At 33.7% G+C, this 21,075-nt stretch overlaps 1 protein-coding gene across 2 annotated transcripts in view; it reads left to right on the top strand.

The window, feature by feature from the left end:
• The window catches only part of CHIC1 (cysteine rich hydrophobic domain 1), a gene marked incomplete at both ends in the record, with an annotated part of 35,027 nt that extends 14,170 nt beyond the window's left edge, over window positions 1-20,857 (top strand). Inside the window, 4 exons of one of the 2 annotated variants that reach the window (XM_079727113.1) lie at window positions 2,773-2,928; window positions 18,897-18,953; window positions 19,209-19,268; window positions 20,807-20,857. In XM_079727113.1, the coding sequence (XP_079583239.1) occupies window positions 2,773-2,928; window positions 18,897-18,953; window positions 19,209-19,268; window positions 20,807-20,857 (324 nt within the window). The remainder of the gene's footprint in view (window positions 1-2,772; window positions 2,929-18,896; window positions 18,954-19,208; window positions 19,269-20,806) is intronic. The other variant, XM_079727114.1, reaches the window with a different exon arrangement.
• Between the last annotated feature and the right edge of the window lie 218 nt (window positions 20,858-21,075).

Consider the following 21,075-nt stretch of genomic DNA (forward strand, 5'->3'; position numbering starts at 1 on the left):
AAAATGTTATTAACTCTGATTCCACACAGTTAACTAAACATTTCTTTCACATTGTTTAAAATCGGGAGTTAACCAATTCTCATTTCCTATGCCTTTGTCTCTGTTTTATGACTTTTACTGTTATTCAAATACAGATTTTTTTTTCAAAGACAAATCTGGCTTCCTTTTAAAGTCAAAATGAAGATTTCAGTTTATTCTTTGAAATTCTAGTAAAAGTTTTCTTTGCAATATGTTTCTGTTATGACTTCAAAAAATTTGAATTCTCATTTTTAGTAACTTGACTGTTTTAGTTTTTAATTTGTCCATAGTAAGAGAGTACTAACTGTGAATATTGTGTTAAAAGTGGAAAGTATTGGTGGAGAAGAAGGAAAATTGCCACATTTTAGAAATGCTTTTTTTAATTCATTTCCAGAAGCATGTAATGAAAGATAAATCTTATAACAAATTTTATATACCTTGGCATATAATTTACTTCATTCACAGTGTTTTAAACAAAAATCAAATTTTACATTTTGGATTGATTCATTTCTGACTTCAGCCTTATTCTTTACTTTTTCTCGTCTGTGCTTACATGCTTTTAAATAAAAGTTTTAAATAAAAATTTTACTTTTTAAACATAAATTTAAATTCTAATTACAAGCACTTAAATTTGTAAATGGACAGATTTAATAATTTTATGAGTTTATATCAAAATTTGCCATATTTAAAAAATGTATTAGTGTTTCTGGATACACAGTTTAAAGAAAATTGATAATAATGTTATATTACAGATTACAGCTAAATATATAAATATATTTTCCTTATTTTAACTTCCATTTGCTTGCTCAGTGGCTCACTAGGAAAAAAGAAGTTGAATATCACTGTTTGAGAGGTAAATTTTAAGATAGCAACTTAGTACCTTGATTTTAAAAAGAACGTCTTTTAAGAATTGAGAAGCATTAAATTTGCATTCAAAATGTAGCAGTTTATCCTTTTGTTTATAATAGACTGTGTAACAAAGCTGTGCAGTATTAAGTTACCTGATCCAAACCTTCAGGTGATACTCCATGCAAAAAAGAGCTTTGCTTTGCTTTCTCCAAATCTAGTCAGATACTATTCACTGACTTCCTTTCTCAAAGCATTCTAGTTAGGAGGTCCTTTCTAAGGTATAATTTCCATTCCCTGTGAGGTATGTAATTGAAAAATTATTTACTTCATTTTATAGATGGGAGACTAAAACTCACAAAAATTAAATGAACTTACCTAGGATTTTTTTATAACTAATAAGAAACTAGAATCTAGATCTTTAGTTGTTGTCTTAATGTGCTTAGCCTGTTGGTGTTTTCTATTTTCAGTTATAAGCCATGGTTCTCTGAATTTATTTTCATATTTACTCCAGATATTTAGTCATTTATTTGGAATTCTTTTCACTCAGTGATTGTCTTTAGGTCATATTGGAGAATGAAATCAGTTTAGTTTCCTCCTGTAAATACAGTTCTGAGCCTTACAATTTCACAACTTGTTAACATATTAGGAAGAAAATCTAATTTATAGATTAACATTATTGGGTGGCGTGAACAATTTTAATAAAGCTAGTATAATTATTTAATGTTTAAATCATGATGGTACTGAATTCTGTGGTCATGTTTCTTTCTAACATCTGCTAATAGGTATGTATTGTAGTATTGATTCTAAGACATGTTTATTAAAAGACAAAAATGTAATAAATTGATTCCTCTAATACAATTTTTACCTGGAAGAGTTATAAAGCTCTGTATTTTTGATACCAAACATGCTAGTGGGGTTTTTAATTTACAGCAGCTTATTTTTCCTAACAATTTCATAATTTTTGCTTGTACAACCAGATGGCAGAATTTTTTTCCCATAGATTTTACAGTGTGACAGCTTTCTAAATGAAAGGGAATCATTTTTGTGATCCAGAAATGTGATTTCACTGAAAGCAAACTATTTTTAGTATACGTTTGAATTGTATAACCTTCAAGCAGAGTTTCTTGTATAAATCTAATTATGCCTGTCATGCTCTTGCCTTTGAACTGACTTTGTCATTGTTTACAGAGAGGCACAAGCAGCCACTTCCAGGAATGGAGGTAGTAATTAAAAATATTAAATTTGTGTATTTAAGGATCTCTGAACTTCTAAAATTTATAGCAGCTATGAGTCCATTTTATGCTAATATTAAGACTGTTTTTTGAATGTGATCACTCCTCACTGTCTTTTGCTAGCATAGCTTTTCCCTACAAACAATGGCAAGTGTTAAAATTGTTATCTTGCAAATTTGCCAGGGAGAAAACGTTTGAGTGTTGCCTTTTTAAAGATAATCCAGAAATATTGCCGAGGTCTAAATTTAATTCTATTTACTCTGGTAGTATTTAGGTTTTATTGTTGCATTATGCTTCTAGTCTTACTCAACCTTTAGTCTGAGTGACTGGAGACTATATATAATATTGCTTTAATAATGAGAATATTTGTAAGAAAACTGCTTGACAGGTATCCTTTACCACCAATGTTACTGTTGTCATTTTATTGTTGGTAATTTCAAAAGATTGTTTTCGAACATGAGAATAAGTTCTGTAAACATGAAATTATATTGTTTTGCTTTCTAATGTCATCCAGGAGTATATAATACATATTTATAGGGAAAGATAGGGAGGAAATATATTTAGACGTGTAATTCCTTAAAGTACTTGTAATAAGACAAACATTTTCTTTAGATTTAGAGATAAATAGTAGAAAGCTGCCCACAGACTCTTAAAGATTGCGCCCTTGTTGTAGGTGGCCCCAGAAGAATTTAAGACCAGCATTGGCCGTGTGAATGCATGTTTGAAAAAGGCTCTCCCAGTCAATGTGAAATGGCTGCTGTGTGGTTGTCTCTGCTGCTGTTGCACACTGGGTTGCAGCCTGTGGCCCGTTATTTGTCTCAACAAAAGAGTGAGTAACCATTTTATTGTGTAATAATAATGGGCTAACGTTTATTGAACACTTGCTGTGTGCCAAGTACTTTACAGAATTTATTAAATTCTCATAACAATGCTGTCCTCATTCTAGATATAAAGAAACTAGGGGTCAGAGAGATTAAGTCATTTGTCCAACCTTTATCAATGCTTTATCACTTAATATGGGTTCCAATCATTATTTTAAATAAGTGCAAAGTAAGTGGAGTACTTAAGTAAATATAAATGTGACTGGGATACTTATTCTTTTTACAAAACCTGAAGCTATGATTTAAAGTATTTCCAAGCCACAGGTATATGGGAGAGTTTCTTCTGATCTGAAGAAAGGCAGAAGTGAGAGTAATCTACGAAGTTGGTAGGGGAAATCCTTGTTAGTTTTGAACATGTCGAAATAACATTCTGACATGACATTACCAGTTATGTCATGGATTTAAGACTACTACATTTATCTCGTCTTCTTTAAAATTTTATTTTGATCTTTAGAATGATTTTTTCCCCCAGTGGGAAGATATTTTTTAACTTTTTAATTGAAGCCAATGAGGAAAATTAATTCATTTTACCTACAGTTGTTTTGCCTGTACCACATTGATGATTTAATTTAAACTTCTAAATAATAATTAGCCTACTGAACCATATTCAACATCACAGCACCTTGTGGGGGTATAATTAGTGATGCAGTTGTTTCATAAACCAAAAAGATTCCCAACAAGTACTCATTACATTTTCCTCTCCATCTTTCTCTTGTCCTCCTTAATGTCTACTTCGAAAAAACAAATAATAAAATACTGCCACCCCTATAACTTTTTGAATGGAAAATTAGACATTTTATTAATTCTCTTGGTCACTACCAGTAGATCAGAGCTTTATTTTAAATAGAGCTTAGTTTATTGTTTGTCAAAGCATGAACAATGTTCTCAAATGGCTTTCTATAAGTTAAAAAAATGACAGCATAAATTTATTTCTTTAATTGTAATATCTTTTAAAAGTTACAAATCAATAACTCCTACCCATCCTCATTATTTTTAAAGCCTCAATATGAATTAATTATGGGATTTTTTCATCACACAAATATAGCCAATTTCAATTACTTAAGAAGAGAGTTTTTGGTTTTAATATTATCCAGGATCCTTTTTTCTGATGACCTGTTTATGTATTTGCCTCTTTATTAATACCTCCGCCACAAGGCCTGAAATAGAAACAATTTATTCAGTCATGTATTTTACTATGATCACTACTGATATGAAATTAATACTGATGCTGTGATTTCTCCCCATCTCCCACTACTTTGGTTAGGAATTCATGTTGAAATTGAGGCATCAGTGTATTCTTAGATCATTAATCTGTCAGTTTTAAAAAGTTTATTTAGTACAGATATGCAAACAGTTGTCCTGTGGGCTAAATCCAGCCCACTCTGTTTTTTAAACATTTAAATCAGTTGCCAGCGTTTAAAAATTAGAATATTTAAAGTAAAATTTGAAACAGCCAGCGTCTCTTGTAAAATCTAAAGCTCTGACAGTATTGGACCCATATGCCTATATTTCAGCAACTGGCCTTTGCTGAGTGGTGGCTCCTTCCTTTAAATAGGACACGTGGTCTCTGGTTCACCATAGAACTACGCAGCATTAACATTATCTGCCTTGCTCTGTACACTTTATAGTTATGGCCATTGATTTTGTACATACTATGTTAACACACTGGACAATGAAGCACCAAGCACATGCTGGTAACCTTGTACAAGACACTGGCCTTTCTGGAGCCTCAATTTCCTCACCTATAAAATCCAGATAATATTAGTTACTTTTATGGTGGTTGTGATGATGAAGAGATTTAAGGCCCCTCACTGCTACTGCTTTTTTTGTCCACATGGAGAAATAAAAAATAAAATACAACTATTTAAAAATGGCTCTAGCCATTTCTAATGGGGTATCTAGCTTCATAGAAGTCACGTCTGTGTTTATCCACAAAATAAAATGGAAATAATATGATTATTCTGCCCTGTGTCACAAGGTTGCTGTATAAATGAATGATTGTAAAATGTTTCCAAGAAAATAACTTCTTTGTAAACAGTCTGCCTTGTGAACTTTTTTTTTCCCCTGTATATGTCATGGACATTTTTTTCCAGCAAATTAGTTGAAAGAAAAGAAATACAGACCAGAATGCCCTGAGCTGCTCCTAGTCTCTCTTGGCTCTGGTAGGATTCTAAGCTTACATGACATATGAAATCAAGGTCATTGTTTACCCATTCTTACATTTACCACTGTGATATTACAGTCAATTTTCAGGCCTAATCCTGCCACCATCCTTAAATTTGATATTACTTTTAACATTTACCTTTTTTGCTATAATATTTGCTAAACTGAGAGGGATGTTCAGAGGGAAGGGACTGTTATCTCAGTCTTACAACATGAACATTTTGTTGTTTTCCTTATGATTTCCAATTTCATTCCACTGTTACTGGAGAAGATACTTTGTATGGTTTTAATCTTTTTTTATTTATTGAGGCTTGTTTAGTCACATAACATATGGCCTATCCTGGAGAATACTCCATGTATACTTGAGAAGAAATTTGTATTATATTGTTGTGGGGTGGAGGGTTCTGTATATGTCTGTTAGATCTAGTTGGTTGACAGTGTTGTTCAAGTCCTGCCTTTCTTTACTGCTCTGCAAAGTTGATCTATCCATTATTGAAAGTGGAGTATTGAAGTCCTGTTATTGTAGAAAGAAATATCTATTTCTCCCTTCAGATTTGTCAGTTTTTGCCTCATGTATTTTGCAGGTCTGTTGTTAGTTGTGTATATATTTATAATTGTCATTTCTTCTTGAAAGATTTATATTTTCATCAATATATATTGTTATGGAATTAATGTTTGTATTCCCTCAAAAGTCATATGTTGCAGCCCTCCTCTCTAATATGATGGTATTTGGGGGTGGTTGGTATTTTGGCCTTTGGGAGGTACTTAGGTTTAGATGAAGTCATGAGGGTGGGGTCCTCATGGTGGAATTAGCGCCCTTATAAGAAAAAAATAGAGAGCTTGCTCTCTATCTCTCTACCATGTGAGCAACAAGGAAGTTGTCTATAAGGAACTTATAGACAACAATAAGTTGTTCTTCTATAAGGAAAAGGGCTCCCACCAGAACCCAAGCAACCATGCTGACACTCTGATCTAAGACTTCCCATACTCCAGAACTGTTGTTTAAGCCACCTAGAATATGGTCTTTTGTCATAGTAGCCTGAGCATATTAAGACATATACTGTCCATCTTTTTCTCTTGTAACATTTTTTTTTAATTAAAATCTATTTTGTCTGATATCGTCTATCGCAGCTCTTTTACTGGTTACTATTTACATGGAAAATCTTTTTCTGTCCTCTCACTTTCAACCTACTTGTGTCTTTGAATCTAAACTGAGTCTCATGTAGACTCATGGATTGTATTTTTTTGTTTGTTTGTTTTTTTGTTTTTTTGTTACCATGTTAAGATTTTTTTTCTTTTTTTTTATTGGGATGTAGTTGTTTTACAATGTTGTGTTAGTTTCTACTGTATAGCAAAGTGAAGTAGATAGAGTTCCCTGTGCTATACAGCAGGTTCTCATTAGTTATCTATTTTATACATATTAATGTATATATGTCAGTCCCAATCTCCCAGTTCATCCCACCCCCCCTTCCCCCCCTTGGTGTCCATACGTTTGTTCTCTACATCTGTGACTGTATTTCTGCCTTGCAAACTGATTCATCTGCACCATTTTTCTAGATTCCATATATATGTGGTAGCATACGGTATTTGTTTTTCTCTTTCTGACTTACTTCACTCTGTATGACACTCTCTAAGTCCATCCATGTCTCTACAAATGACCCAATTTCATTCCTTTTTATGGCTGAGTAATATTCCATTGTATGTATGTACCACATCTTCTTTACCCATTCCTCTGTTGATGGACATTTAGGTTGCTTCCATGACCTGGCTACTGTAAATAGTGCTGCAGTGAGCATTGCAGTGCATGTGTCTTTTTGAATTATGGTTTTCTCTGGGTATATGCCCAGTAGTGGGATTGCTGGGTCATATGGTAATTCTATTTTTAGTTTTTGAAGGAACCTCCATACTGTTGTCCATAGTGGCTGTATCAATTTACATTCCCACCAACAGTGCAAGAGGGTTCCCTTTTTTCCACATCCTCTCCAGCATTTATTGTTTGTAGATTTTCTGATGATGCCCATTCTCACTGGTGTGAGGTGATACCTCATTGTAGTTTTGATTTGCATTTCTCTAATAATTAGTGATGTTGAGCATCTTTTCATATGCCTCTTGGCCATCTGTATGTCTTCTTTGGAGAAATGTCTGTTTAGGTCTTCTGCCCATTTTTTGATTTGATTGTTTTTTGATGTTGAACTGCATGAGCTGTTTGTATATTTTGGAGATTAATCCTTTGTCCATAGGTTGGTTTGCAACTATTTTCTCCCATTCTGAGGGTTGTCTTTTTGTCTTGTTCATGGTTTCCTTTGCTATGCAAAAACTTTTAAGTTTCATTAGGTCCCATTTGTTTATTTCTGTTTTTATTTCCATTACTCTAGGAGGTGGGTCAAAAAAGGTCTTGCTGTGATTTATGTCAAAGAGTGTTCTTCCTATGTTTGCCTCTAAAGAGTTTTATAGTGTCCAGGTCTTACATTTAGGTCTTTAAATGGATCGTGTTTTTAAATCCATTCTGCAAATCTCTCCTTTTAATTGAGAGTTTAATCTATTTGCATTTAAAGTGATTGATGATAATATATTAGTTTGCCAGGGCTGCCTTAATTAAGTACTACAGACTAGGTGGTTTAGCCAACAGAAATGTATTTTCTCACAGTTCTAGAGGCTGTAAGTCTGAGGTCAAGGTGTTGGGAAAGTTGATGTTTTTTTTTCTGAGGCTTCTCCCATTGGCTTGTAGATGGCCGTTTTTCTCCCTGGGTCTTCACCTGGGCTTCCCTCCATACATGTCTGTGTCCTAATCTCTTCTTATTAGGACACCAGTCATACTGGATTAGGACATACTCTAATCATCTCATTTTAGCTTAATTGCCACTTTAAAAACCATATCTCCAAATAAGGTCACATTCTCAGGTACTGGTGGTTGTGACACTTGAATATATGAATTTTGGGAGAACATAATTCAGTCTGTAACAGATAAGGGAGGACTTTTGCCATTTTGTCTTTTGTCATTTCTGATAATGGAGCTGGAAAACAACTCCATTACTTCCCTATTTTATATTTAATTCATTTTTGTAGTGCACCACATGCCTTCTCATTTCTTTTGTATATATTTTTAGCTATTTTCTTAGTTGTTACCCTTGGGATTATAATTAATATCTTAAGCTTGTAACACACTAGTTTGAATTAATAATACCACATTAACTTCAGTAATATACAGATTCTGCTCCTGTGCATCTACATGCCACCCCATATATGTTTTATCACAAATTACATCTTATATATTGTGTGTCCATTAACATAGATTTAAAATTATCATTTTATACATTTGTCTTTTAGATCATATAGGAAGAAAATAGAAGTTCCAAAACAAAAACAGAACAATGTTGGCTTTTATATTTATTTATGCAGTTACTTTTACTAGTGTTCTTTACTTTATCATGTTGCTTGAGTTATTGTCCAGTGTTCTTTCATTTCAGCCTGAAGGACTCTTTTCAGCATTTCTTACAGGCAATTCTAATAGCAGGGAACTCCCTCAGTGCTTACCTGGGAATGACTTAATTTCTCCTTTTTTTGAAAGGATAGTTTTGCCAAGTATAGAAATCTTGGATGACAGGTTTTTTTTTTCTTTTTAGCACTTTAAATATGTCATCCTACTGCTTCTGAACCTCATGGTTGTTGATATCAAATTGGCTGTTAATCCTATTGAGTATCTCTTTGTACATAACAAGTTGCTTCTCTGTTGTGGCTTTCAAGAGTTTTCTTCTTGTTTTTGGCTTTCAAAGGTTTGAATATAGTTTCTCTCAGTATGGGTCTCTTTGAGTTTATCCTACTTGGAGTTCATTGAGCTTCTCAGTTTATCTTTTCCTGTGTGTGGACTCAAAATAATACCTGATGTACCTTGGTTTCAGCCTGAAGAACTTCCCATAATATTCCTTATATGGTAGGTCTGCAGGGAATGGATCCTCTCAGTTTTTATCTAAGAGTATCTTCATTTCATCTTTACTTTTTATATATAATAGTTTAATTAATAGCCTATTTTTTGAACAATTTTAGGTTTACAGAAAAAAATTGAGAAAAAAAGAGTTGCCATATATCTCCCTCAGTCAACCCCCAATTTTCCCTATTATTAACATCTTGCTCTATTGAAGTACAGTTGTTAAAACTGATGAGCCAATATTGACACATTTATTATTAGCTGAAGTCCTTAGTTTACATTAGAGCTCACTCTTTATGTTGTACATTCTGTGGGTTTTGGCAAATGTATAATGACATGTATCCATCATGTATACCAATCTATCATCATATATACCAATATACTTTGTATCCTGCAACCTTTCTATAATTGCTTACTTTTTCAAGGAGTTCTGTTGATTTTTCAGGATTTTCTACATAGACACTCACGTCATCTATGAAGTAAGATAATTTTGTTTCTTCTTTCTCAGTATATACACCTTTTATTTTCTTTTTCTTGTCTTATTGCATTATCTAGGACTTCCAGAATGATGTTGAAAAGCAATGGTGAGAGGGAATATCCTTGCCTTGTTCCTGATCTTAGTGGGAAACTTTGAGTTTCTCACCGACAAGTATGATGTTAGCTGTAGGTTTTTTGTAAGATGTTCTTTATCAACTTAAAGAAGTTCTTCTATTCCTAGTTTGCCAAGAGTTTTTATCATGAATGAGTGTTGGATTTTGTCAGATGTTTTTTCTGCATCTATTGATATGATTATGTGACTTTTCTTCTTTAGCCTGTTGATGTGATGGCTTACATATTAATTGATTTTTGAATGATGAACCAGATTTGCATACCTATGATAAACCCTACTTATTGTAGTATATACATTGTTGTATTTCTTTGCTAATGTTTTATACAGATTTTTGCATCTATGTTCACGAAAAATATTGATCTGCAGTTTTCTTTTCATATAATACCTATGTCTGGTTCTGGTGTTAGGGTAATACTGGCCTCATAGAATGAATTAGGAAATACCCCTCTGCTTCTGTTTCTGGAATAGATTGTAGAGAACTGGTATAATATCTTCCTTAAATGTTTGAACCTATCTGGTCATGATACTTTCTACTTGGGGAGGTTATTAATTATTGACTCAATTTCTTTAATAGATATAGGCCTATCCAGATTGTCTATTTCTCCTTGTGTGGGTTTTAGTAGACTGTGTCTTTCACATAATCAGTCCTTTTCATCTAGCTTATCAAATTCATGGGCATAGAGTTGTTAATAATATTCCTGTATTATCCTTTTAATGTCCATAGCATCAGTAGTGATAACCCCTATTTCATTTCTGAAACTTTGTAACATTTTTGTCTCCTCTCTTTTTTTCTTAGTTAACCTGACTGGAGGTGTATTAATTTTACTGATTTTTTCAAAGAACCAGTTATTTATTTTGTTGATTTTCTCTATTGATGTCCTATTATCAGTTTCATTGATTTCTACTCTAATTTTTATTATTTCTTTTCTTCTTACTTTAGATTTAATTTGCTCTTTTTTTCCCTAAAGTGCAAGCATATATGATTGATTTAAGGTATTTCTTCTTTCCTACTATATGCATTCAATGCTACTGGTTTTACTCTATCCCACAAATTTTGATAAGTTTTGCTTTCATTTACATTTAGTTCAAAATATTTTTAAAGTTCTCTTGAGATTTCTTCTTGAGCCATGTGTTATTATAGAAGTGTGCTGTTTAATCTCAAAGTGTTTGGGGGATTTTCTAGCTGTCTTTCTGTTGTTGATTTCTGGTTTAATTCCATTGTGGTCTGAGAGCATACATTGTATGATTTCTGTTCTTTGAAATTTGTTAAGATGTGTTTTATGACCCAGAATGTGGTCTGTCTTGGTATATGTTCCACATCAACTTGAGGATAAACTGTCATTTGCTGTTGTAAGATGAAGTCGTTTGTAGATGTCAATTATATCCAGTAGATCAGTGGTGCTGTTGAGTTCACCTGTGTCTTTACCAACTTTCTGCCTCCTTGATCTATTTCTGATAGAGGGCTGTTGAGGCCGCCAACTATATAGTCAGCTCCTCTATTTCTCCTTGAAGTTCTGTCAGTTTTTGCCTCACATAGTTTGATGCTCTTTTGTTAGGCATATACACATTAAGAATTGTTATGTCTTGGAAAATTGACCCTTTATCATTATGTAATACCTCTCTTTATGTCTGATAATTTTCCTTACTCTGAAGTCTGCTTTGTCTAAAATTACTAAAGTGACTCCAGCTTTCCTTTGATTAGTGTTACTATGGTATATCTTTCTCCATTCTTTTACTTTTAGTCTGTGTATGTCTTTATATTTAAATTGGGTTTCCTGTAGACAGCATGTAGTTTTCTTATTTTTTGATCCATTTTGACAATCTGTTTTTTAATTGATGTATTTATACCTTTGATGTTTAAAGTAATTATTGATATAATTTTATTAATATTTACCATGTTACTGTTTTCTATTCATTACTCTTGTTCTTTGTTCCTATGTTTATCTTCCAGTCTTTTTCTGTCTTCTCTGGTTTTAATTAAGTATTTTTATATGACACCATTTTTTATCTTCCCTTAGTATGTCAATAATCCTACTTTTTAATATTTTTAGTGGTTTCCCACTAAAGAGAGTTTGCAATATATATACATACACAACTAATCCAGATCCACTTTCAAATAACACAGTACCACTTCCCAGGTAGAATAATTACGTTATTACAGAATATTTTCAATTCCTACCCCCATCCCTTCCTTATAACATTGTTGCCATTCATATTACTTATCCATAAGCTGTAATCATGGAATACATTATTTTTATTAACAAACTGTTACCTGTTAGATCAGTTGAGAATAGAAGAAATAAAAGATTTTATTTTGCCTTCATTTATTCCTTCTCTAACACTCTTCCTTTATATAGATCCAGGTTTCTTATCTGTAGCATTTTACTTCTTTCTAAAGAACTTATTTTAACATTTCTTGCAAGGTGGGTCTACGGGTGACAAATTCCCTCAATTTTTCATCTAAGAAAGTCTTTATTTCTCCTTCATCTTTGAAGGACAATTTTGCTGGGTACAGATGGAATTCCAGGTTGGTAGTACTTTTAACATTTTAAATATTTCATTCCATTCTTTTCTTGGCTTGCATAGTTTCTACGGAGATGTCTGATACAACTTTTATCCTTGCTCCTTTATATGTAAGGTACTTTTCCCCTCTGGCTTCTTTCAAGATTTTTCCTTGATCTTCTGCAGTTTGAATATGAGATAACTAGGTGTAGATTTGTGGGTATTTATCCAGTTTTGTATTCTCTGAGCTTTTTCAATCTATGAGTTTGATGCCTTTCATTAATTTTGGGGGATTCTGTTGTCATTATTGCTTTAAATATTTCCTCGGCTCCTTTCTCTCTTTACCTTCTGATATTTCTATTATGGGTCTATTGCCCCTTTTGTAATTGTCCCATAGTTCTTGGATATTCTGTTCTTTTTTCTTTTTTTTTTTTCTTTTAGTTTTGGAAGTTTCTACTGATATATCTTCAGTTTTCATTGATGGTTTCCTCAGCCATGTCCAGTCATTGATGAACCCATCAAAGGCATTCTTCATTTCTATTATGATATTTTGGCTTTCTACCATTTCCTTTTGATATTTTTCTTACAGTTTCTATTTCTCTGCTAACATTATCCATCTATTCTTTCATGTCCACTTTTTTCAAAGAGCAAGTAGTATATTTATCATAGTTTATTTATATTCCCAGTCTGATCATTTCTACATCTCTGCCATTTCTGAGTCTGGTTCTGATGCTTGCTCTGCCTTTTCAAACTTGTTTTGTTTTTTAGTATGACTTCTAATTTTTGTTTGAAAACTACACATGATGCACTAGTGAAAGGAACTGAGGTAAATAGGCCTTTAAAGTGAGATTTTATTTTCATTTGGCTGTGTTTACTATTTGCTATAGCTGTTGGAAATTGAAGGCTAAACGTTCCTTGGCGTCCTTGATTTTGTCTGGCCTATTTTCCTTGGATTTCCCTATAGACTTCTTAGATATCATCTGAGATGCACAGTTCTTTCAGTTGTATTCCTCATATTATAAAACAGAAGCCTTATTGATGTAGTGGCAAGGTGCTGGGGGACTAGAAGTGTTCTATAGTGTTGTGATTAGGCTTAAGGTTTTTATTGAGCCTGTGTTCCTGGGCTGTACCCTACACAAGTGCTTCTCAATATTGTTTTGTTTTGTTTTCCCCTTTACATGGGACAGGAAAGCTAGAGGGTGCTAGAATTGTGTATTCCCCTTCTCCAAGATTGGTTGGGCTCTGGTAATACGCCAGTAGGTTAGGCTCTGGTACAATAGTTTCTCTTGAGAGCAGGCTTTGTTAAGAAGAACAGAACGTTCTGGGCATATTTAAACGTGACTCTTCTTCCCTTTCTCCTGCCAGAAGATGAGGGGATTTTTCTGCAATCACTGTGAGAACTTGATAGGGCTTCTGGTAATAAAAGTCATAAAAGTGTGGGAGTCTCTGCCAAGACTGGACCCCTTTGGAATTTTGAACTCTCAAACTTGTCCCACTGAGCTTCCAACAGTTCATCAGTTTAAGTTCAGGTATTGCTATTCTAGTCCTAGTTCCCACAAAGTTTTCCTCTCCTGCATTTCTACTCTGGTAAATTGTATGCAAGGTTTCCAGTTTCTCTAGATCCTCACCAACATTCATTATTTTCCATTTTATTGATAATAGCCACCCTAATGAGTGTGAAGTGATATCTCACTGTGGTTTTGATTTGTATTTCTCTAATGACTAGTGGTGTTGAGCATTTTTACATTTGCTTATTGGCCCTTTGTATATTAGGTTAGGGTATTTGTATATTACTTTGCCCATTTTGTAACTAGCTTATTTGTTTATTTATTGTTGAGTTGTGGGTGTTTTATATACATTCTCGTTATTAATTCCTTATCAGATATGTGTTTTGCAAATATTTTCTGCCATCCTCGAGATTTTCTTCACACTCTATTGACAGTGTCATTTGATGCATAAAATATGTTAATTTTGATGAAGTTCAATTAAACTATCTCCCCTTTTTGCCTGGGCTTTCATTGTCATATCTAAGAAATAACTGCAAAATCCAGTGTCATGAAGACTGTCTCCTATGTTTTCTTCTAAGACTTTTATGGTCGTCACTCCTATGTTTAGTTCTTTAATCCATTTTGAGTTAATTTTTGCATATGGCATAACTTTAGGATCCAACTTAATTCTTTTGCATATGGATATCCAGTTTTCCTTGGAATATTTATTGAAAAGTCCATTTTTCCCATTGAATGGTTGGTACTCTTGTCAAAAATCTGTTGTGGATATTCGAGGGTTTATTTCTGGGCTCTCTGTTCTATTCCATTGGTCTATATGTCTTTATGCAAGTACCATATTCTTTTTGGTTATTGTTGCTTTGTAGTAAGTTTTGAAATCAGGAAATGTGAGTCCTTCCTATTTGTTTCTCATTTTCAAGATTTTTTTGGCTAATAGGAGTCTCTTGGGATTCCATATGAATTTTAAGATGGATTTTTCTATTTCTATAGAAAAAGTCACTGCGATTCTGATAAGGATTGCATTGAATCTGTGATCATTTTGGATGATATTGTCATCTTAACAATATTAAGTCTTCCAATCCATGAACACAGGATTCTTTGCATTTATTTAGGTCTTTAATTTCTTGTAGCATCATTTTGTAACTTTATGTGTACAAGTCTTTTGCCTCCTTGCTTAAATTTTTTAAGTATTTTATTCTTTTTGAAACTATTGGAAATGTAATTGTTTTCTTAATTTCTCTTTTGAATTGTTTGCTGTTCTTGTATAGAAATGCAACTGAATTTTGCATGTTGATTTCATATCCTGAAACGTTCCTGAATTTGTTCATCAACTCTAACAGGATTTTTTATGGATTCTTTAAGGTTTTCTGCACATAAGATAATGTCACCTGCAAAGAGAGATAATTTTACTTCTTCCTTTTTATTTGGATGCCTTTTATTTCTTTTCTTGCTTAATTGCTCTGTCTAGAATTTCCAGTAATATGTTGAATAGAAGTGGCAAGCATGGGCATCATTGCCTTCTTTCTGTCTTAGAGGAAAAGCTTTCAGTCTTTCACCATTTAGTATGATGTTAGTTGTGGATTTTCTTAACCTAAAACCAGGGAGACTGGGGTCTGCTAATGTTCCCCATCTATCTAATCAACCCAGAATATATCTGCCCTAGGAAGCTGGGAAGGTAAGAACTGCCACTCAGTAGTCAAACCAACTATAACAGCTCTCCCACGATATAGATGTGTGCCAGAAAGGGGGGCTGCACTCTTCACCAACTGTGCTGCCTATTTTGCAGAAGTTGTAGGTAGGGAAATGGGTGCTGCCCTGCTGCCACCACCCACTTGATATAGGCCTTCTATAACACAGAGCTGTGGAAAATGGGATCTGCCTATTTTCACCATCTGTCAAAACTACCCAGAAGAGCTGTTCCACTCTAGGTATCTGGGAGATATGGGAACTGCCTGACGCTCAGCTCCCAAGCTTGCTTAAACAGTTCTTCCACAAGGCAGAGCTGTGGATATGAGTATAGTGCCTAGCTCCAATTCCAAGGTTTCCCACTGTTCTTACTTATTTTCAATAGATTTTGTTGAATGAATACTTCTCAGTCTGTTGTAAACCCTTTGATCAATCTCTAGAACATTTGAATGATTGTACTTACTAATACTGATGAATTTAATAGTTGTCTCTCCAGGGAAGAGACTTCCATAAGGTCCTCACAGTGGCATTTTGGATGGGTTCTTACTATCTTGATGGTATCTTTGACACACAAAAACTTTTAATTTGATTAAGTCAAACTTATCTCTTAAAATTTTCTTGCTTGTGCCTTTTACATCATATCTAAGAGGGCTTTGCCTAACTCAATATTACAGAGGTGTACTCCTGTGCTTTCTTCTAGTTGTTTTAAAGTTTAATTTCTTATTATTCAGTCTTTGATCCATTTTGAGTTAGTTTTTGTGCATGGTGTGAGATAGGGGTCCAAATTTATCATTTTTCTTTTGGATATCCAATTTTCCCATCACCATATGTTGTAAAAGCTATTACATGAGCCTTATAATTCATGAATACATATGGGATATTTTCCATTTATTTACCTCTTCTTTAATTTATTTTAGCAATGACCAGGGATCAAACCCGTACCTCCGGCAGTGGAAGCACAGAGTCCTAACCACTGGACCACCAAGGAATTCCCTTTAGCAGTGTTTTTTAATTTTCAGTTTACACATCTTATACTTCTCTTGTTAAATTTATTCCTAAATATTTTATTCTTAAGTCTATTGTGAATAGGAATAAATTAGGAGGATGGGATTAACATATAAAAAGAAAATATCTATTGTGAATGGAAATGATCTTTTACTTTCATTTTCAGATTGTTACTTGTTTGTACATAGAAATAAAATTTATTTTTATATGTTGAACCTTGTATTACTTTTCTATCTAGTGTAACAAATTTCCACAAACTTAATGGCTTAAAACAATACTCTTTTATTTCACAGTCAGAAGTCTGGGTACAGTGTGGCTGGGTCAATTGGGTTCTCTTATTAGGATCTCACAAGGCCAAAATCAAGGTGCTGGCAGGGCTGCATTCCTTTCTGGAGATTCTGGGAAAGAATTTACTCCCAAGCTCATTCAGGTTTTGGCAAAAATCATTTCTTCCTTAGACTTTCTATGTGACCTTTCCGTCTTCAAGCCAACAATGGTGGTTTGAGTACTTCTTGTGTTTCAAACCCCTCTGACTATTCTTCCATCAGCCAGAAAAAAATTCTCTGCTTTTAAGGGCTCATGGGATTACACTGGGTCTGCCAAAATAATCTAAAATAATCTCCCTATTTTAAAGCCAAATGACTAGTAACTTTAATTATATCAGCAATGTCCCTTTTGCAATGTAATGTAACATTCACAGGTGTAACTCCAGGAGGTGAAGATCATGGGGCCCAGAATTCTACCTACCACAGTCTTGTTTCTTGCAAATTTGCTGAACTTATTTATTAGTTCTAGTAGTGCTTTAGTGGATTCCTTAGAGTTTTCTCTATATAAGATCATGTCATCTGCAAATGGAGATGGTTTCACTTTTCCTTTTCCAATTTGGATGCCATTTATTTATTATTTTGTCTAATTGCCCTGGCTATAACATCTAGGACAATGTTGAATAAAAGTATTGGGAGGAGACATCCTTGTCTTGTTCCAAATCTTAGGAAGAAAATATTTTGCCTCTCTCCATTTAGTGTGATGTTAGCTGTAGGTTTTTCATAGATGCCCTTTATTAGGTTGTGGAAGTTCCCTTTTATTCCTAGTTTTTTTTAGGATTTTTCTCATGAATGAGTACTGTATTTTGTCCATTGCCTTTTCTAAATTTATGAAGATGATCATGTGGTTTTTGTTCTTTATTCTATTAATATAGTATATTACATCATTTTGCTTTTGTGTTCCTAGGATAAATTCCACTTGGTCATGATATAATGATTGCTAGTGTTTTGTTGAGAATGTTGCATTTATATTCATAGTATTATTTCTTCTTTAACTGTTTGGTAGAATTCATCATTGAAGCCATCCGGGCCTGGGGTTTTCTTTGTGGAAAGATTTATAACTACTCATTCAATTTCCTTATTTGTTACCCATCTGATTTTGTTTAGAGAGATTGTATCAAGTACAGTGGCCCAGTAGTATACTTTAACTGGCATTGTTGCTGATCTGGCCCACTGTAGATGAGCTGAATACAATTGTCATTTTTAACTCATATGGTTGAACAGTTAGAATAGTTTCTTATGTTGGTGCTTTGGAAATCATGTCAGACATAGTCTGGTTGTAAATCATTTAATTTTAACCAGTAGTTTTAAAATTTAACAATGCCTACTGGCCTTTTCTTATCAGAAACCTTATAAACCCTTTCTTAAAAATCAAAAATGCCTAACAATCTTTAATTTTAATGTTTTTGAAGATTTTGCAAACTTTTCTTACACCTTGCAAAATATATGCACTCCAGATGGAGAAACTTGTCCTCTGTCCTCCCGTTTACTACAGGGCTGCTTCTGTTGTTTATATTTTTTCCTCTAAACACAAGTTCTCCTACTGGCTGTTTTTATATTTCTTTTCAGTGGAAATTCTGATATATGTTGGCTTCTTTTATTCAACCTGTAGACATTGACTAACTGCTATTTGCCAGGTGTTGTGCTAAGAGCTCTGATAGGAAATTTTTCTATGAGTAATCAGATTAGCTTGGCATATTACATGTATATTAAAAAAGTAACCCTGTGAAAAGGTATATGAAAATCTAGATTTAGGTTCATAAATGGACTACTAGGAGTACTGGTAATGTTTTTTTGGGTTTTTTTTTTTTTTTGCGGTATGCGGGCCTCTCACCGTTGCGGCCTCTCCCGTTGTGGAGCACAGGCTCCGGACACGCAGGCTCAGCAGCCATGGCTCACAGGCCTAGCCGCTCCATGGCATGTGGGATCCTCCTGGACCAGGGCACGAACCCATGTCCCCTGCATCAGCAGGCGGACTCTCAGCCACTGCCCCACCAGGGAAGCCCCTGGTAATGTTTTTATAATAGTCCAGTGAATGGACTCACAACACAGAGTAATTTGTACATATTTCATTTTGAAAAGAAAAACAAGAGGAGAGAATAATGGGATCTTACAAGTAAGCAGAAGAATATAGATACACATAGTTTACAAAGCTCTTCAATTCATCTTGTAACAAAGTCTTGATTCTTTCTCTTAGACCAGAAGATCAATTCAGAAGTTGTTAGAGTGGGAAAATAACAGATTATATCACAAGGTAAGAAAGTTTAAGCAAGTAAGTGTCCCATTCATACTTCCATTAATAAATTGAAAAAATGGGAATTTTTCAGGCCACAAAAGCATGGATTAGAGAACTAATACTCAATTTTTAATATATACCCTTTACAAAGTATTTTTAAATGCAATGTTTTGTATCTTATTCCTGGATTGTTGTTTGGCGATTTATTCAAATGTGTAGGTAATAATTAGTGTAAATTGCTATCAAAATTCTTAACAAACTTTACTTTCTTAGCTTGCTTTGCACTGGAAGTTGACTAAAAGGAAATGTGAAACTAGCAATATGATGGAGTATGTAAGTATGCAGTTGCCTTTAATTACATGTTTGGATTCCATCCTGAATGTTACATTGTACTATATTTATCATTTGTCAAATCTTCTTTCTACCTTTTTTCTCCTCAGCTTGAACTTTTGTCATTTGGAACATAGAGGTTTCCTTTCACCTTTTTTAGATTTGTAGCCAACATAAAATATCTTGAAAGCTGACAATTATTTAGATCTTAGAAAAATCTTAGCTAGTATGCTCAGATGAAAACATTGAATAACCTTAATCTTTTGTGTGTGTGTGTGTGTGTGTTACGCGGGCCTCTCAGTGTTGTGGCCCCTCCCATTGCGGAGCATGGCTCCGGACGCGCAGGCTCAGCGGCCATGGCTCACGGGCCCAGCCGCTCCGCGGCACGTGGGATCCTCCCGGACCGGGGCACGAACCCATGTCCTCTGCATCGGCAGGCGGACTCCCAACCACTGCACCACCAGGGAAGCCCCCCTTAATCTTCTTTTTAACATGGGTGGAAACCATCACATACGGTGATGGGCACAGCTGCTGCTGAACAAAATATTTCTAAATGTAATCTTGTCAAAACTTACATAAAATAGGAATTGACTTCTGAATTCTGGATTCCTTTCCCTGGCTCTTTTTTCTTAGCTGATATTTAACTTTCAGTGAAGAAACTATAGATCCTATTTTTTTTCACTAAAAGCTATGCAATCTTAGTCATAAAGCATAAATCCACATATAACCAAAGTGACAAATTCAGCATCATTAACATTCAAAAGAATATGAAATTTTTCCAAGCTTTAAATGCATGTAGTATTTACATGTACAAGCTTTTATATACATATAGTATATATTTAATAATAAACATTCCATTTCTATTTCATAAATAAGGATTATTATGTATCTTTCTCTACTTCGAATAGTTTTGGGGAAACTGTGCAAATGACCACAAATCTAAAATTCTCTATAGGTAAAATCTTATATAAACTATTGTAAGTTTATATAAATTTATAAACATCTTAAGTTTTTGTTATTATATTTCCAAACCTGTTTTAAATTAAAATGTTTTAATCCATTTGAACACTTTATTATTTTTTACGAGAAACTTCTAAAAGATAGTAATACTCAACCGATATTAGCTGCTTTAATTGGAAAATAGAGGGACGTAATATATATAAAGGTATTTCTTCTAATCCATGTAACAAAATTTTAATCCCTTCGACTTTGCTAAAAAAGAAAGGGGATGATTGAGGGAAGATGGGAAAAACATTAAAATGTAATAGGGTTTGCTTTTCTGCACCTAAACAGTTACTGTAAATCAGGTGATAAAAGCTATTAGCTACAGTAAGTAATTATGTTTTCCAGTTTAATTGCCAGTCTAATGATAATATGTGGTAAGTTCCTTTTGTAACTGTTTTCTATATTTCACTTGCTTTATAGTACAGGATCAAAATATAGGCCTGTGAAAAATGATTATAGACTCTCTGGGTTATATATAATTTATAGTAAATGAAAATTATTTTGTCAATATATTCTTGTTTATTTTTATTTTACAGGTAATACTAATAGAATTCTTACCAAAATATCCCATATTCCGACCTGACTGAGGGATTTTATTCAGTCACTTCTGTATTACCTGTCATTTCCTACCCTTAGTGCCTTGTAGATGATTTTGGAATGAAGATGGTCTCCTTTGCTGTGTTCAACTTATTCTTCATAATGGTAGAATATTCTCCTCACACTTTCATTTGTGTTGGTTTAAGAAGAAATTTTGCACATCTTTTTTGTTGTTAAATGAGGCTTGTGTTTTGCACTGTCAATTTTT

The sequence above is a fragment of the Hyperoodon ampullatus genome, assembly GCF_949752795.1.
Source record: "Hyperoodon ampullatus genome assembly, chromosome: X".
Lineage (NCBI taxonomy): Eukaryota > Metazoa > Chordata > Mammalia > Artiodactyla > Ziphiidae > Hyperoodon > Hyperoodon ampullatus.